Genomic DNA, 16,867 nt, shown 5'->3' on the forward strand with positions numbered 1-16,867 from the left:
GAGCGTGATGAAGGCAAGAAATCCCCAATACTCTACATCCATGCTCCCCCTACTCCGGCAATTTATTCTCACTGTCAGCAGCAGTGTTTATAACCTTAAAATTGTGATGCAGTCCGATATGTTCCCGAAGCATGCATTCTGCTCTTGCATGAAGCAGCAAGCTCCCTAGCTCCTGAGATTACCCTAAATAAGGGTCATAGCCCATTTTTGCTAATGGCCATTTTTATTTCCCGGTGCACCGTCACACCAGCTGTGCTGCGCTTCCGGGACTGGGGCTCCTGTTTGGTGCTCGTGCTGCGCGGCACCGCTCCGCGTCCCCCTGAGACCGGCCTTTGCAGAGCAGTGAAGTTTGGAGCATAAGGCTTGGGATGCTGCGGTCAATCAGCACTTTGAAAGGCCCACAGTGCAGTTGTGGTGGGATTTGTATTCTCAGGTTTATCATAGCAATTCTTAACTGCACTTTCCCACTGTTGCTCAGAATAAATAGGTTTTACTGTTGAAAACAGGTTTTGTTTTGGAGATTGTTCTCATGGAATGGGCTCTTTAATGTTTTTTCTGTTCCTGCAAGGACACAGGAGTAGTTTTTCTGTCTAATGAAAGAGGACTCTTTATTAAGTGGCAAATTAATGCAGGGTATTTAAAGCTCTCAAGTGACTCTCTGGCTGTGGTGAAAGTATTTTTTCCTCTTAGGACTTTACTGTGGGCGTTGTACTTTTTCTCTAAACTTTAGTACTGATTCTTGCAAGCTAAGCTGTTCTTCCCATATGTTGCTTTTTTGAGAAAGCTGAGCCTTGTATAGTCACAGGTACATCTTGAATGTAACTTACTCTGTCTTCTCTTTACAGTCGTCATAGAAGACTTTGTCTGAAGATGGTAGTATCAACCAGCAGGACTGCTACAGAGTACTTTCGGCTCAGCCTTTCCATTATAGATCTCCCCTGTGAGTGGCTTATCCTCTAGCTCAGATGTTTGAAGTGCTTTCAGGCTGAAACTAAATGTTTGAGTTCTCTGCCTACAAGCAATCCCCACCCTAATATTCCCTTAAAAGCAGGTTAGCTGCAGAGAGCATAATGTAATCCTCTGTCTGCTTTCAGCGCTTTCCAGCTGAAAGTGTTTAAACACTTTCCAAACATTAAATTAATACTTGCAGCACTTCTGTCAAATCAGTGACTTGATGCTAAGGATAAGTAGATCAATTTTGTACATATAAAAACAGAAGCAAAGAGCAAAGTGGCATACAGAAGGTCGTGATTGCAGAGCTAGGAATACAAGAGTCCAGTGTCACAGATTCCAGCCTGTTTTAAGAATGAGAGCCCTTAAAACGACTGATGAGTTATTTGTTTTTTGTTTTTCTTCCATCTGAGATCATCTTAGTGTTGCCTGAGATCTGTGTGGTGGTGATAAGTCCTGTTTTTTCAAATGTGCTTGTATGGCTCTTGACTAACCAAGCCAGCCTCTTGATGAGGGTTTCTAAAAGTAGCCTTAATAAAGCAAAATAATAAATCATGTTAAGATTCTGTAACAAGTGACCTAATTAAGGTTGCACTATAAGTAAGAAATACAGTGCTTTAGAGCTTACCAGCATCTGCTTTCAAAAACTTCTTTAAATGGGTTGCATACAGGGGTGTATACTTCAGTTGGGCAAAATAAACACTACCTTGCAGTTATGCTAAGAAACATATCATGTTGGATGGACTCTTTTGTTTAAACTTGAAACAAAAGCCTTAGCTGTTGATGGTTCTGTACTTGTAGGGTGCAACAATTGTCAGAATATGTTTAGTAACAGTTCAAAGAAGGAAACTTTTGATCTGCATAAATTGGATGGGTAAGTTTTTTGCTTAAGTTTTTTGCTTTCGTTTCTGACCTTTTCCCCTTTCTCTGTATTCTACTGTCTTAGTTTTGGCAGATACAAAAGTGGAAAAATATTATTTTGATTTGATCTTTGGATCAAATTTTGTCTATCTTCTCAGTGTGTGTTCCCTCATGACATGTCTTAGCCTCAGTGATTTCCTCAGGCTTTTGTTCTTATTCACTTACCCCTGGACAGTAGTTGGCATCTTCCGTGTTTGAATGCTCTTCCAGAAATGTCTTACTGTAAGCAACTGGTCACTGTATGTCTGTCTAGCTATTTCCTAGTCTAATGACCTAGTCAAAAATTAGCAACTGTGAAGTCAGCTGTTTGACATGGGTATTTGGAGAACTGTGGGAGGCTTGGGTATACAGAAGACTTGGCAGATGCTTGAGGCAATCAGCTTGCTTGTCTAACCTGAAATCTCTCATCTGGGAAAATGAGGTATATTACAGCATGAAACAAGCCATTTTCCAAAGTGTTTCAATGGGCAAAGGAAGGAAATGGTGAATTTAGACATCTGCAGAGAGACTCAGCCTCTTGTGTCTAACTGTTAAACAACTCTGCTATGCAGCAGCACAAATAACTGAGTTTCTATGCTGTCATCACTTTAAGACCAAATAGCAGCATTTATATATTTGTGTTTAATAATATAGAATTGAGTGCAGGTCTTCAGTTCCCTGCAGAGACAGCAGTTGAAACCTGTGAAGTCTATACAAATGAATCAAGAATTTGAAGATTGACTTACTTTATGAATTCTAATAGGTCTTTGTTTGCCATTGCATGCTAATAGGAAGGTGAAGGAGGAAAGCAATAAAGACACAGCATGTGTGAAAACAGATATTCCATTAACCTGAGATCCTGTGGCTCTTGATGCTCGATCGTCACTCAGGATGCATCTGCTCTCAAGACCAAGTTACTTTAGGGCACAATTTTATGTGTACTGACTAAGGGATCCAACGGTAATTTTCCAGGTCTGTGCTGGGGCAGATGATTTCAGTGACTTCAACAATTATATAATGGTGTCCTATATCTCATGCTAGTTGCTCAGGCTTCAAGAGGGAGATTACCAAAAGCTGACTGAGATCTGAAATAAAAAGGTTAAAGGAGACAGTAGAGTCAGAGATGAGAGAGCGCAGAGGGGAACAAGGAAAACAAGTTGCCCAATAACTGCTATTTGAAGTTCAAAACACACTGGGGAAAGTAACCTGTAGGATTTTGACTTCATGTCTTGCATTTTAACTTTTCTTCCCCCATGAACAAGCAAATTAGGAACAACTTTCAAAGGAAAGTTTGCAATATTTTATTTTCTTCTAATCTGCAGCTCTGTTTCTCTTGCAGAATTATCTGCATTTGTGTGGCAACCAGATCATTGTTGCTGCTAGCTGTAGAGGTTACATTAAAAAAATCTGTATACTGTATGCAGCATTCGTTTTCACACCTGTTTGCAGAGGTGCTTACCCAAAAGGAAAGGCTGCACACAGGTAACACCATATTCCATTGCTCTAGCTTGCCCACAAAGAACTGGAGAGCTTCAGGTGATACTCAGTTTATGTGGAATAAATACTGCAGCCAAACCTACTGCATTTGTTGTGTTGCAGTTTTTGAGTCTGTAGACTAAGCACAAACAAGCCTTTTTAAATTATTTTTTTTCCCTTTTTACTTCTGTAAAGATAGGTGCTGCTCCTCAAAGTCAAAAATATGTGATTTTGATGCTTTTGCTGAACAGACTTGTTGGGTCTCTTGAAGTCTCTGACACATATTGGGGCAGATGTGTGATTCAGTGATGAGCACACATAAATTTTAATTTGCATCCCTTTTAAAAATTCCCTTGACACAGAACCTTCTGTGAGCTGAACTGGAGCAGATCAGCTTCCTGTGCTCCAAATCTCTGCAGGGGCAGGGCTGCAGCCACCTGCTAAAAACTCTTGATATAGTTCTGTTTAATGAGATCATGTGTGTGCAAGTACCTGTAGCAACACTTCCGCGGTTGTCTTGAAGAGCAGAGGTGTTGTAGCAGTATCTAGCACAATAGGTGGCACTGGATTTTGTACTATATATGGGCTTACAGATCTTCTTTACTGCATTGTTAGAAATTGACAACTGAAGTCTGTAGTCAATTTTTTTGGTCATTTTTTGTTGTTGTTTTTGTGTGTGTATTGTGGGGGGTTGTCTTTGTTGTTTGTTTTGTTTTGGGTTTTTTTCTGGTTGGTTGGTTGGTTGGTTTGTTTATAAACTGTAATTTGTTCCTTGCTTACATATTACTCTTGCTTCCTTTACTGATACTGATGATTAGAGCCTTAGCAAACATTCACAATTCTGCCTCTGTCTCTGCATCTTATCGTGAAGTGCCTCCTCCTTTGCGTATCCACAATCTGTGCTCATATGAGCATTGGATTTTTTTTGTGGAGTGGCTGGGCTGAAAGACATGCTACCATTTTGAAGAGATACTCTAGTGCTGGGAGAGCTGTGAGTACAGGGAAGGAAAACACATTATAATCAGCCAGTTGATGATATTCATTCTGACTTTTATGCAGAGAATTGCTCATTAATTTTTCAAATTAGCCCCAAAAATAGGTAGCTGCCAATTACAATACTGAGCATTGGTTCACCAGTCAAATTCAAGTTACCACTTCTGGCAGCCAAACTGCAAAAAAGAACGGAATCTTCGCAGTCAAATATGGAAGACCTTTCACCCAAGAGATACTCCGGGCTCTCCTGTAGGAGAAATATCAGATGCAATGATAAACTTTAATTCTGAAAGTCACAGCTTGTCTGTAACTAGCCAGTCACTGAACCCTGAGAAGACAGACGGGTATGCGCTGGCTTTTCGCAGCTGCTAGATGTTCCTGTGTGGCAGGCTGTTCTCTGGGGACCTGTGACTGTATGGTCTATGGCTGCCAAAACAGAGGGGTATCATCCCGGCCAAGTCAAGTCTGAGTGTTCTGAGCACCTGCGATGCAGATAAAAAGTAACAAATTAATAAAGGATGGGAAAACAAAACCTTCTTTGTCTTAGTTTTGCCCAACTCCTCAAGCTGTGGCCATCTCAAATTCATGTGTGTTGCTTCGCAGGTGCACGTCTCTCCTAAATGCTACCAATGTATGCCTGTCCTTATGCTTGGGTATTTGGCAACGAGGAGATTTTAAGATACAACGTTACTGTCTGAAGTAGCAAATTAGTTTTCTGGTCTTTGTGCTCCCTTAGGCTTAGACTTCAAGTTGGCAAAGGTTTTAAAGGCTTTACTAGTGCTACTAATAAGTAGAGAAAATATACAAAATACACAAAACCAATCTTGAATGCCCGGTATGGAGTTGGCGTCACTCCAGAGGCGGCCGATCTAGGAGCTGGCGGCTCCAGCAGCTGCAGGGCCGGCACCCGAAGTCATGGGCGGGAATTCACAGCAAACCGGAAACTGGATTTCGGGGATGCAGGGCCTGAGGCCTGTAGATCGCAGGCAGACAGACGGAGCCCTCCCTAAATTCCAGCCATGGTCGAAGAGGGAGGAGACCCTCGTGATCAGCCTCTTACATAGGGGGTATGATGATTATGGGATGGAATACTCGGTTAGTTTTGGTCACCTGTTCCGTCCGCCCCTCCTGCCAAACACACCCCTCTCATTTATGGGATGTTATCAGAATTCTTAGCTGTCACAGCAATAAATCTAAACATGATCTTCTTCAGCATTCCGTTGGTCCTCTTATCAGCACCAAGTACAGTGTCCGAAAAACACGCAGGCAAAAATTCAGAGAAGTACAGTTACTTAGAAGCACTTAGCTGAAAGGAAAAATTCACTAAAAGAGAACTGGTCTTGTTTTTAACAAAACCAGGACAATGACCTACAATTATGCATTATGAACAGTTCCAGTATTTTTAACCAATGTCCATATAAGTGGTTTGATTTAATAACCTCATGGAATATTGATTTCATAATGATACCACTTTTAAACTAAATGGTCTCATTAAGGGTTAACTTGTGATGATCTTGATAACATCAGAAATAGATTTGATATTGTCTTCCTTCACTCAAGGGCCTCACTCTACACTTGTAAGGTTTCAGTCTTTTGTTATAGATTGAAGTTCCTAAGAACTTTTTTGCCACCTTGTTGTCTAGGGTGCATCTCTCCCCTGTTCTGTGAGTCTCTGTTGCATAGGATCTCTTGATGTTCAATTATACGTGTACTCAGATTCTAAACTCCTGTAAGTTGTGTCTTATGTGAAAAGCAACCTTACCAACAGCGGTTGTACATTTCTATCAAAATGAAGTCACTGCTCTTGCAGAAGCAGTGATTGAATAACCCAATTTAAAATCAAAGCAATGATTTTGAGGGAAACAAACATTTTTTACCTTTTCCAAAGGTCCAGCTGCATGCAGCTATCCAGTGACAACCTCATCTTTGGTCACGTAATGCTCTCTCTGTAATAAGCATCAATACAAAGCAAGAATGTGATTATATTGTCACTATACAGCTAGGATATAAATAGAGTTTTAACGGATTCCATATCACTTGCAGGGCTCCTGCTGCGCACTGGTGATGGTGATGCCTTGAAATGTTCATTAAAATGACTTGAAGTGTTGTTTAAGCAGAGTGTCTCACACAGTCAGCTAAGTTGGCTGCTGTTTTCAATTCACTGTATCAATCAGGACTTCAAGTCTCTACATTTTAATTTCTTTTGTGTCAGAGTCAACTTTGTTGGCTCGTTTGTGCACCTCAGTTGCATAAATTTCCTTCTCAGCTGTCAAAAATAGGTAATGGACTGCTTTGTAAAGAGCCCATACTCTGAGGACTCTGGAAAGCTTTTTCAGAGTCTCAATTTATGAAAAACAGTTTTAGCTTTTTCTTCTGAAGTTTAAATACTACAGCTTAGGTACTGTCTAGTATTTTTAATAGCCAGTCCTAAAGGTTCAGCCATAGGACCTGTTAGCTGCTAAATGCTGACAAGCACTGTCAAACACTGATTGTGTAGATGAGTTTGTCAGGATTTTAGGATTCTGACCAAGCACAGAAGTAGAGTACCAATGAGTGTCCAGAGCTCAAGTGATTTTTTTAAAACTTGAAAAGGTGAAAAGCTATGCTTTCACCTTCCAGATTAATTCTCTTTCTGCCTGAGGGAAGTAAGAGGAAAGAGGGTGTTGAAAGCTATGGTGCTGGCCTACCATAATGATGAACTTTCATTTCAGTAGTTCTAGTGTTTGATACAGACACTTTGTTTTAACTCATCTGTGGTGTTTCCATTGTAAAATAATAAATTCGATCAATGACTTAGTATTTTTACAATCTGAAATCTGTGAGCAGCCTTCAGAAGAAGCCCGGCTTCTTCTAGCTATTCATAAAAATACATATGGATGAGTTTTCTTCCTGTATCTTCATCCTGCATCATAATATGCAAGTCTGGTACCTTGTCTGTATCAGGCAGGGCCATATAACCTTCTGTATCAAATGATGAGAGGGCCTCTTGGGGCTGGTTAAATTATTGGTCCTTAGAGTAAGTATTTCCTCTTGCAGTTAGAAATCTCTTAACTCCTTGTCTAAAAGGGCAGTAGAGCGTATTAGCAGTTTGGATCCTTGAGACTGTAAAGAGATTAGTTACAACTTTCTTCTCAGACTTCAACACCATCTCTTTTTGACTAATGGGATCCCTGGCTTAGGTGCTAAAAATTAAAAAATCGTATGTTTTGTTTGCATATGCTCCCTCTCTTCTGTGATGAGTGGATTTATACAGCAATCAAAATCCTATTGTTTTCCTCTTCCTTGGTAATGACTGTGCCAAACACCAAGGATATTTTGTGATTTCAAGCTTCTGTTTTCTTATTGGAAAATATTCTGGCTCTGTCACAACCTTTTAAAGGTGAGCTGTCTGGATAACTCTTTGGGGACAGTCGGTTCTATTTCTGCTTTCCTTTAAGATGACACTGCAGTGAGCTTGGCGGTTGTTGGAATTTGAATTTCTAATGACTGTCGGAAGAAAAGGGTCTCTGCATTAATGACTATTCATGATACTTTTAAAAATATCCATAAAGTTTCAGTGGCTATATCCATGCTTAAATGTTAACAGCTGTGGATAGTGACACCCTAATAGTAGACGGTAATATGAAATTAATTTGCAGAAAAATTCCTCTGTCTGAATATTTTAAATATTAAGAATTAAAAAAAAATCTTGAAATGTGTGCTAGTGTGAGACCAGGGAGATCAGTGTTCTGTGGAAGCCAGTAGTGATACAGTGTTCATTGTCCGACATTTGATCCTGCGAAAGAGCTGCTGGAATTGTACATTGTATTTATCTGTCTTATTTCAGCTTGTTTGGGGCAGAAAATGGTCTAGTGATATGGAAAGAATCCTTTACCCAAACCCCACAGGATCTCTTGCATCTAAGAAAAAGGGCAACGGGTTTCACACTGAGTTCAGTGTCAGCAAGAACAGTGTGGGTCTGAAAAGTTCACACCTATCCTATTTCATTGCAGTTACCCTGAAACAGTGTTCCTGGAGTAACAGCAGAAATGCAAAACCCAAACAATGAATTTAGGTTCAGTTTAGGCATGCTTCCACCCCCACCCTCCAATTTTCACTTTCTTGAGACCATTTTCTTAGTTATATGTTGGAAGTGCAGCATCCAGTATGAAATGCTTTTTTTTTTTTTCAACTGAAATGAGATTGGTGATTCTCGACGAGATCTTAATTGCTTTTGGTTCACAACATACTCGGGGTTGCTAGGTAGTATGTAGCTCAGCACAACCTCAGCCTGCTGAAATGAGTCTCCTGAGAGGAGTAACAGAATTGGGAAGCTTGCAAGTTAGGTATGATGTACAATGTCAAATAAGTGGTGGAGGAGTGGACTAGAGTTGGCCTTCAACAGCTTTTTGTAGTCCAAGAATAAGAGAGACTGGCGCAGGGAAAAATTTATCCCCTGAGGTCAGAACTGCAGTAGCTGTCTGGGCTGCAGGTCCGAGCTGAATTGTGTCACCAGAGCTCCCGGCTGAAGGGTTTAGCAGCATCTGCCTTCTCTCTGCTTGACTTGTAGCATATGAGCTTGCTTTCGTGAGTGCTAAAATATGCTTGTATAAAATTATCCATCATATACTATGTGTAAAGGCTTTGTATAGATTACTCAAGAGAAGAAGTGAGAAGGATATATTCTCCTCCTGCTGTGTTTGTTTGGAGATGGCAAGTCGGCTTTGTCAGCTCTGATGATTTCCCTGAAAGGTCTGTAGACACAGTGAAGAGCAAAGCACTGAGAAAAGAAAGTTATAAAAAGGGCACATACTAGATTAATAAGTTGCCAACAGCCCCATTGTATTCCTAATAATCTTTCTCACAAGAAGAAAAACTTCTAGCGCACAGCCTTGAATTTATTTTACATCTATCGTGTTTTGTAGTCCTGGCACCGTCTCCATTTCAGATTTTTCACACTCTTCATCTCTCAGGTAAATTAAATACTATTGAAACAGCTGTGTGTTGCCTCTGAGAGTATTACTTCTATGTGAAAGACAGCAGTTCTCCGTAGGACAGAAATTAGATAGGCTCCTCTGGGGAGAAATATTTGTAAGACTAAATGCCAGCTAGTTGAGTTCAGCACTCATATTCTCCCATGTTTTTTACTGCTGATCTCTGCTGTTATTGCTTAAAAAGTATGTCCTGACACAAGGTAGACAAGTGAGAATGAAATATCTGCTAAGGATAAGGGACAAAAGGATGTACTTCAGATGTTGCTAATTGAGAGTATTGCATGCTTTTGACCTATGGCTGTTGAAAACGGCATCTGTTGGGTCACTTTCATTCACTAAATGCAGTAATTTTACCAGAAGAAGGTAGGCAAGGCTTTTTGACACTTAGTCCTTGTGAACACAAAGCTGCTTTTCTCTCACTGTTTTATCCTCTATTATTTAAATATTCATTTTATAAATATTTTGCTACTAAAATCTCTGTACAAAGAGTGGAGAGGTTTGTGTAGAACCTCTGCCACCTTCTTATCTTTCTCCTCTCCCTTTTCTCATTCTTTCCTTTTCCAACAGTACTCAAAGAAATAAATTATCATGTACTTAGCTATGCCAGCCAATATTTTGGTGTTTTAAGACGGGTATAGTTTTGTCCCACTGATACTTGTTATAAATATACATCTACATCGACTTCATTAAAAGAATATGGTGATGCACTTGTTCTAAAAAAAAATGCGTTATTTAAGACAACCTTTAGCCACTTCCTCTGTTCACCGGTATTATGATACTGTTTAGTAACATGTTCACATACTACTGCAATTTCCCACAGAACATCTGCCTTAGTGCGTTTGTTTTTTCTCATTCTTTCCGGGACTATGTCTTAAATACTGCATACAATGCAAATCTCAAGGTAAGCTCAGCAATAATTTCTTCTCATGCGTGGTTTTTCATATTACTCCAATACCCGTGTTTGACGTGTGTGTGTACAGTCGGCATCGTAGCAGTGAAATGAAGGACTTTCATCCCGACAGAAGCTGAAGCACAACAGAATCTCTGAGTTGGTTGTGCTTTGGGTTCGGCATTAACGCAGGTAACTGGCAGAAAGGCGGGGGACACGCAGAGCTCTTCTGCCTCGGTGCCCAGGTGTCCCCCAGCACTGCAGCTCGGCACAGCTCTGCTCCAGGTGCCTGAGTTGGCTGCTGGGATGTGCAAAATGGATTTTTGCAGAAGCTCATAAACAAATGAAAAATAGATTTCTTAAAGTGGGAACATTGAGGTTCACAAGCATTATCTGATTGTCACGTTTTGCCTTCCTGCTTGCTGATAATCTTTAGCAGTTAATGAGAGGTGGTTGGCTTTTGATTGTATCTTGATGTAAAGTCACTCTTGTGTTGACAGCCCTTGATAATTAATTGTTAGCAGAGCAAACTTTTTTGTGTAAATCATTCTCCTTTTCATTTTCTAATTCCACCTGCCACCCAAAATCTTTTATTTATAGTAGGTCACAATACAAACAGCCAAATTACAGAAATTTTCAACATCTCCTCTAGTAATGTGTGGGAATTATTTTTCCCTCGTACGAGCGTGCTTCTGTTACAGAACAATACAGACACTCTGCCTCAGTGACACCGCTATGGCTGTGTCTGAGCCTCTAGAAAACAGAAGCCCAACTGAGGTTGTAGGAGAATATATGCAAACACTTCTTCATAAAATGGAAGTTCTGTGGCAGACCGTATGGAGGTCATGATAAACTCCTTTTGCTGGGTTTCCTTTCCTGTTTCTTTTGACCAGTGTAATGTGTAACAAGATAGTTCCTGTGTAGCCCAGGGTTGTTCCTGGTTTGTTCCTTTTCTGTAAGGGGAGGGTATTGCATTGTAATTTTTGGTGGCACAAGTCGCAGTTGTAATGTGGGAGTCTGAAATGTTTTGTTTATTTATCCTCAGTTTAAATTAATTTTGCAGTGAAGTAATGGAAAAGTTTTGTCTTTCTATCTTGGATAAAATTGTTGGAAGGAGTTAGATTTTATATTCTGATGTTCTAGAGTATCTTTTCTGCCAAATAAAATTGATACTCCATACTATGTCTGCAAACAAACAAACAAAAAATCACCTTTTTTCTATGTTTAACCTCTCTTATGTCACTAGTTTCCAGTGGAATTTATTCTAAACACTTGAGTTTATTAAAAAAAGCAAAATTCAAATGCGCACTCAAGTGATGCAGGCAGGCAGATGATTCTAACTCAGTGAGACATTAAAAAAGGGGAGGAGGGGCAGGGCAAGCACAGAAGAAGCTTGGACATCACACTGCTTTGTCCGAGAATAGATGAGGGCTATGTAAACAAATGGGACCTGGACAATTCTCATTTCCCATTCAGTAGGAGCCAGAAAAGGCTGTGGAGTCAGCTGGGAGTTGTGTAGTTGTTTTTATGGTGTGATCCATAAGGCTGAGTCCTAAATGCATGGAGGCAATCTTGCATGCTTTTAACAAGAGAATTGGCTTATAAATCTGCAGCTGTTGTGCGCTGAAGTGCAGGATGTGTGAGTTTAATTGCCAGGCTTTGGATTTCTAGCTGGGATTTTACTTGAACTTGGAAATCAAGGTCCTACGGAAAACCAGCAAGACTGGCAAGAAGAGGCATGAAAAGCTGGAGTGGTCCTATCTATACTGCTGAATGGTACTGATAAGAGAGCTTCAGGTCAACTGATCCTGACCAGTATAGAACATTGTGAAATGCGTTAGGAGCCCTTTTGCTCCGAGTCACCGCGGTGTCGTAAAGGTGCCTCTCCCTGTTTGCACAAAGCGGTGCCAGCTGACCCCAGGTGTCCCCAGCACTGACTGCAGCAGCGCACACAGCCTCTGGGTGTCCTCTGTGAAATGGACCTTTGCCAGCATAAAGCTAAGGTGGATCTCTGAGAAACTGTTTTTTCTTCTTTTCAGTTTTCTTATGCTTCATTAGAGCTCAAAGCTCCTTATAGCATGTAAAATCCTCTCTAGAAGAAAGGTGATGCCAGCAAGGAACAGACTCTAGCTACAGTCACTTTTGTAGTTTCTGTTTTGGTCCAGGAATATAACAAAGTTAATGCTAGGTAAGAATTTCCAAAGCGATGCCCAGACTTTTTTTTTGGGGGGGGTGGGAGCGAGCGGGATGTGGGGTATGGAAGAGCATGAAAAGGAGGGTGTGAAAGGCTCTTGATGGTGGAATAAAATAAAAACTCAGTCATAAAATAAACATTAAATGAATGGACAAAGTTCATAATCAGATTAACTGAGTACCTGGGACACAGAATGCTGTTTAAATTGTTAAGATAACTTGTTGTTTCTCCAGTGTCTCCTGGGAAATATGTGTAGAGCGAGGTCTGAAACCAAAGGTTTTCATGCTCCTGAAACTGATTTGTCCTCTGAACCATCCTTTCCCAGATCTAGTTACCAATTACCAGTGTCACCAAGCATTAGTCATCGATCTTGTTAGAAGTGCCACCTGCAACAGGGTTTTATGAAAAGGAAAGTAAGCCCAATTGTAGTCCGAAAGTCCTGTTCTTTGTTCACTACCTGAAGTCTGCAGAGCTCCTGTTCATATTGCATCTCTTCTGTAGATAAACAGAGGGCATGTGTTTTAGAGCCATTCAGCCTGCAAATCAGCTAAAATGACCTCTTACTGCTCCAGGGAAGCTTCTTTTGTATCAGCACTGGAATAATTCCATGGATGTCCTTACTTCATCTCTGGTTAGATTTTCCAGCCTAATTTAATGCCAGATATAAGAGGTAGTGAAGAGATGGCTGGTCATCTCCTCTCTCCTGAGTCCTTGTGGTGTGTGAGATTGTCTCTACTGAATATTTATGAAAGCTTATCTATTTTATTTCTGAATATTTATCCAGGAGTAGGTGCTTGCACTCTTGCCTTGAGGAGCATGCCATATTCTCGTTCTTCTAACTCTGGAAGCTTTTCAGAGTCGCGAGACTTGCTTCTCTCCAGAGGTACGTTCTTGCTAACATCTTGAACAGTATATTTTACTGCTGCTCCAAAGACATTTTGAAGGTATTGGCGGGCTATTATCTTGGCATCTTATATCTTTTACCTTCAAAACTGTAAATATTTTTTTGTCTTCATGTGTCTGTTTCTGTGTGGTTTTTGTCTTATTCATGGCTGCCTCTTTTCATTTTGCTTCCTTTTATCTGAAGTCTCAGGACTTTGGGGAAGGGGTTGTTTAGACCACTTTGTACTGCGCCAGCAAATGCATTAATAGAGCAATCTGGGGAGCCTGTATGTCCGCAGCACTGATTCCTCTCTCTCTTCCCTCCTTCAGTGGACTAACTAAATTGATTTCCACCTGGTGAGGTCTGAGGGGTATCATTTATACCTTGAGTAAATTGATGAAATTTAGACATTTTTTTAGTCTTATTCTTTTTTTATTCTCATTTTTAAATCTTCTTGCTAATCATTCATTGTCATGCAGGTGGCTGGTACTGACCCCTTGTTCCTTTTCATTGCACAGACTGCATATTGTAGAGACAGTGGATTTGCTGCTAGAGCAGGAACAGAGTATAGAAATGTTTATGTCTCCAATGGGGGGGTTGTGGTTTGAGCACCAGACTGAGGTTTGGGGACTTGTTCTCAAAACCCCCCTCTCTGTCCTTAGGTTTTGGACAAGTTATGTCCAAGTATTTCTCATCTCTGCTGTTCTACCTTTCAATTAAAAAAAACTCAAACCAGACAAAAAACTCTGCCAAAAATACCCAAATCACCCTATCTACCTAATCCCCACAAGACATTACAGAGTTTTCCTGTGCATTAATAAATGTAAGTTGCAACAAATGGGAAAAGTGCTGTACATTATTAATTGTAACTTCACAGCATGCACTTTTGTTTTTCTGACAAAGGATTGGCTTTGACTGTTTAAACAGGTCAGGTTTCTCTGAGGCCTTTGAAAAGAAACACCGGCTAGTGCAGCTTTTGTCCTTGAAAGGTGTTTGCTTGCTTTCCTTGTGTGAGTACTGGTTTTGGTTTCTGGGGTTTTTTTTGTTTTTTTTTGTTTCTTTTTTTTTGTAAAGGAACGCAGGCTTTCTCCAGAGTTACTGATCTCAGAGCCAAAGCTTTTGCCTGCCATTCTTGTGGGAGGATGGGTCCAGGGGAGTCTGCCTGCAGAAAGGAAGGGTCCAGGGGAGTCCCCAGACAGCTGTACAAACCACATAGTTCAGCTCCCAAGGGAAGAATGTGAGACTCTCTCAGGCAATGCCCCTACAAAGCAGGGCTGGGCAGCATAATGACCCATGGTCTGTTAAAGCTGGGCCATCCCTGTTTTGTGAGTCATAAAAGGTTGGTTGGAAACGTCGCGTTTAAGTGAAAGCTGGGAAGAGAAGTGAATAGGAAATTAAATGTCGTTTCTGTAGCTATTTCTTAACTTAATTCTCCAGTGCTTCCTGTAAAATTGTTCCAATTTCAGTCATTGTTGTGGATATTGAGTTCCCATTTGGACAACGCAGGGAAATGGTCATCTGCCATCTGCTAACAGAAGTACCAGCCCTCCCTGTAGTGTACACAGAAGTGGCTGGAAGATCCCATGAAACAGCCTGTGTGAACTTGAAATACAACTGGTGAGTGCCCTGGGAGTGTTGCTTTCTGGGAGTCATGCCCATCACCAAGCTGATTGCATCCATGTGTTTCAGTGCTGTACAGCCTTTAAAAGAAATCAGAGGGATTGCTTTTGATTATTTCTAATAGAGGAGGATGTGATTTGAAAGGCACTTCTAAAGCTAGCTAGGTAAAAATAAGTGAAATATGCTGCATAATGAAAAGCCTTTGAACTCCAGTGATGCATCGAGATTGGTAATGTTCACTGCTTGTTTTTATCTTATTAAATGTATAGTAGCACTTACATTGCTTTGCTTAACACCTCTACATAGCACATGCTGTAAAAAAGGAGAGTTGACCTCAGAGTAACTGTTAGCAAGGGACTCTCAAGTCACACAGCATTATCACTGCTATTGTGTATTCTTATGAGTGTACGGATAGGAGGGACTATTGGATCATTGAGCGTGCTCCTCCGTAACAGCAACAACTGTATTAAGCTTAGAAGTATTCACAGAATATGAACTCCATGTATTATGGGTGATGGTGTGCTTCTTAACAATGTAGTACGAATTGATAACATGTAATAAAAGATGCGATGGTGTGACTATAATGTGCTTTATAAAGCACAGCAGGAGAGTTTGAGGATATCACTGATGTCTTAGGCCTATGTGTATTTTTCAGATACACATGGTATTTATCAGATAAAATTTGTAGATTAGCCTAGGAATTAGTCTGTATACCTCATTATAGAGAATGGCAAAAACCAAAACAAAGACACTCGTAGTGTTCTGCCTGGGACATTAGTTAGTGGCACAATATAGTTTCCTTCCACTACAATTTTTTTTTAGTGACTTAACATCAGATATGAGCAGGTCACATCACTTTGGCTACCTTGGTCCATATAATTGTACTAAGAACAGCAACACATCCTACCCAAATTTCTGCCCAACTGTGGCCACTCTCTAGGGCTTTGAAAGAGAAGAAAGCATGGGCTCGGAGGAGCATGACTTTTGTTTTGAATTCTCCGAACAACGTATGAAAATCTGAATCTGGTATTTGTAGAAAAAAAAAAACAGTGGAAACAAACTGATCCAGTCCTGTTTCAAGCCTTCTTCAGAGAGCCAGTCACACTCTTTCTTCCATCAGCTTTTCAAGATGTCTTCGAACACCACAAGTGATTATTGCTCCCTCTCTGCCTCCATGGCACAGGAGAAGCACTCTAGAGCTTTGTTCTAGATTCTACAGTCATTTTGGCTTTCAGACTGATGCAGCCACTCAGATGCAACCATTTTATAACTCCCGGGTCCCCAACTGAAACATTGTCCTTTGACTGAAATAGTTTGTAGTTCTTCTTTCTGCCTCTTTCTCCATCTGTCTACCCTTCCCATATTTGAAGAGTAATTGTAATTTCTTGTCATTTACCTCTTTCAAAGAGACTCTGTCTCTCTAATCATTCTAGTAACCTTGCTCTGCAACTTTCCCACTTTAAACTCTTCTTCGTTGATCATAGATTACTGGAGTGGTGGTACAATATTTCAAATGAGGCTTTACAGGTGCCTGGAACAATATTGAGAAGTGATTGGCTGCAATACATAAGGCATTTGAGAGCTGGGAAGTGAGAAGCCAGCAGTACCCTGGACGCCTTGCTCAAGTTCTGCCCCTACGGGGAGGCCAGTCTGTGTGACGGTGCCTCTTTCCCCAGTGTTCCGGAGCCCTGTCTGCTTCTGCACCGTTACCCCACACATGTGCTCAGACCTGTGCCCTCCTGCTTCCCAGGTGGAGAAGTGGAGGCCAGAACACTAAGCAGAATTTTATCTTACACTAGGTTTACTTTCAAAAACAAGAAAGGAGATTTGGGGAATTGTTTGGCAGTGGTTCTGCCTCAGTCCTGGTTTTGACGGGATCAGCAAAGTTAGGCTGGAGTCCTCTGTCATAGAATCATTTCGGTTGGAAGAGCCCCTCAAGATCATTAAGTCCAACCATAAACCAACTCTAGCACTAAACCATATCCCTA

General features: G+C 40.8%; 1 protein-coding gene across 3 annotated transcripts in view; it reads left to right on the forward strand.

Annotated features, from left to right (window-relative positions):
- Window positions 1–16,867, forward strand: part of LOC309442750 (transmembrane protein 263-like) — a 202,465-nt gene that overhangs the window by 49,658 nt on the left and 135,940 nt on the right. The window contains exon 3 of one of the 3 annotated variants that reach the window (XM_082058900.1): window positions 846–940. The exons of the other annotated variants lie outside the window; for them this stretch is intronic. Within the exon in view, the coding sequence (XP_081915026.1) occupies window positions 871–940 (70 nt within the window). The 5' untranslated portion in view covers window positions 846–870. The remainder of the gene's footprint in view (window positions 1–845; window positions 941–16,867) is intronic. 3 annotated transcript variants of the gene reach the window in all.

This window comes from Streptopelia decaocto (assembly GCF_964273445.1).
Source record: "Streptopelia decaocto genome assembly, chromosome: 7".
NCBI classification, from domain to species: domain Eukaryota; kingdom Metazoa; phylum Chordata; class Aves; order Columbiformes; family Columbidae; genus Streptopelia; species Streptopelia decaocto.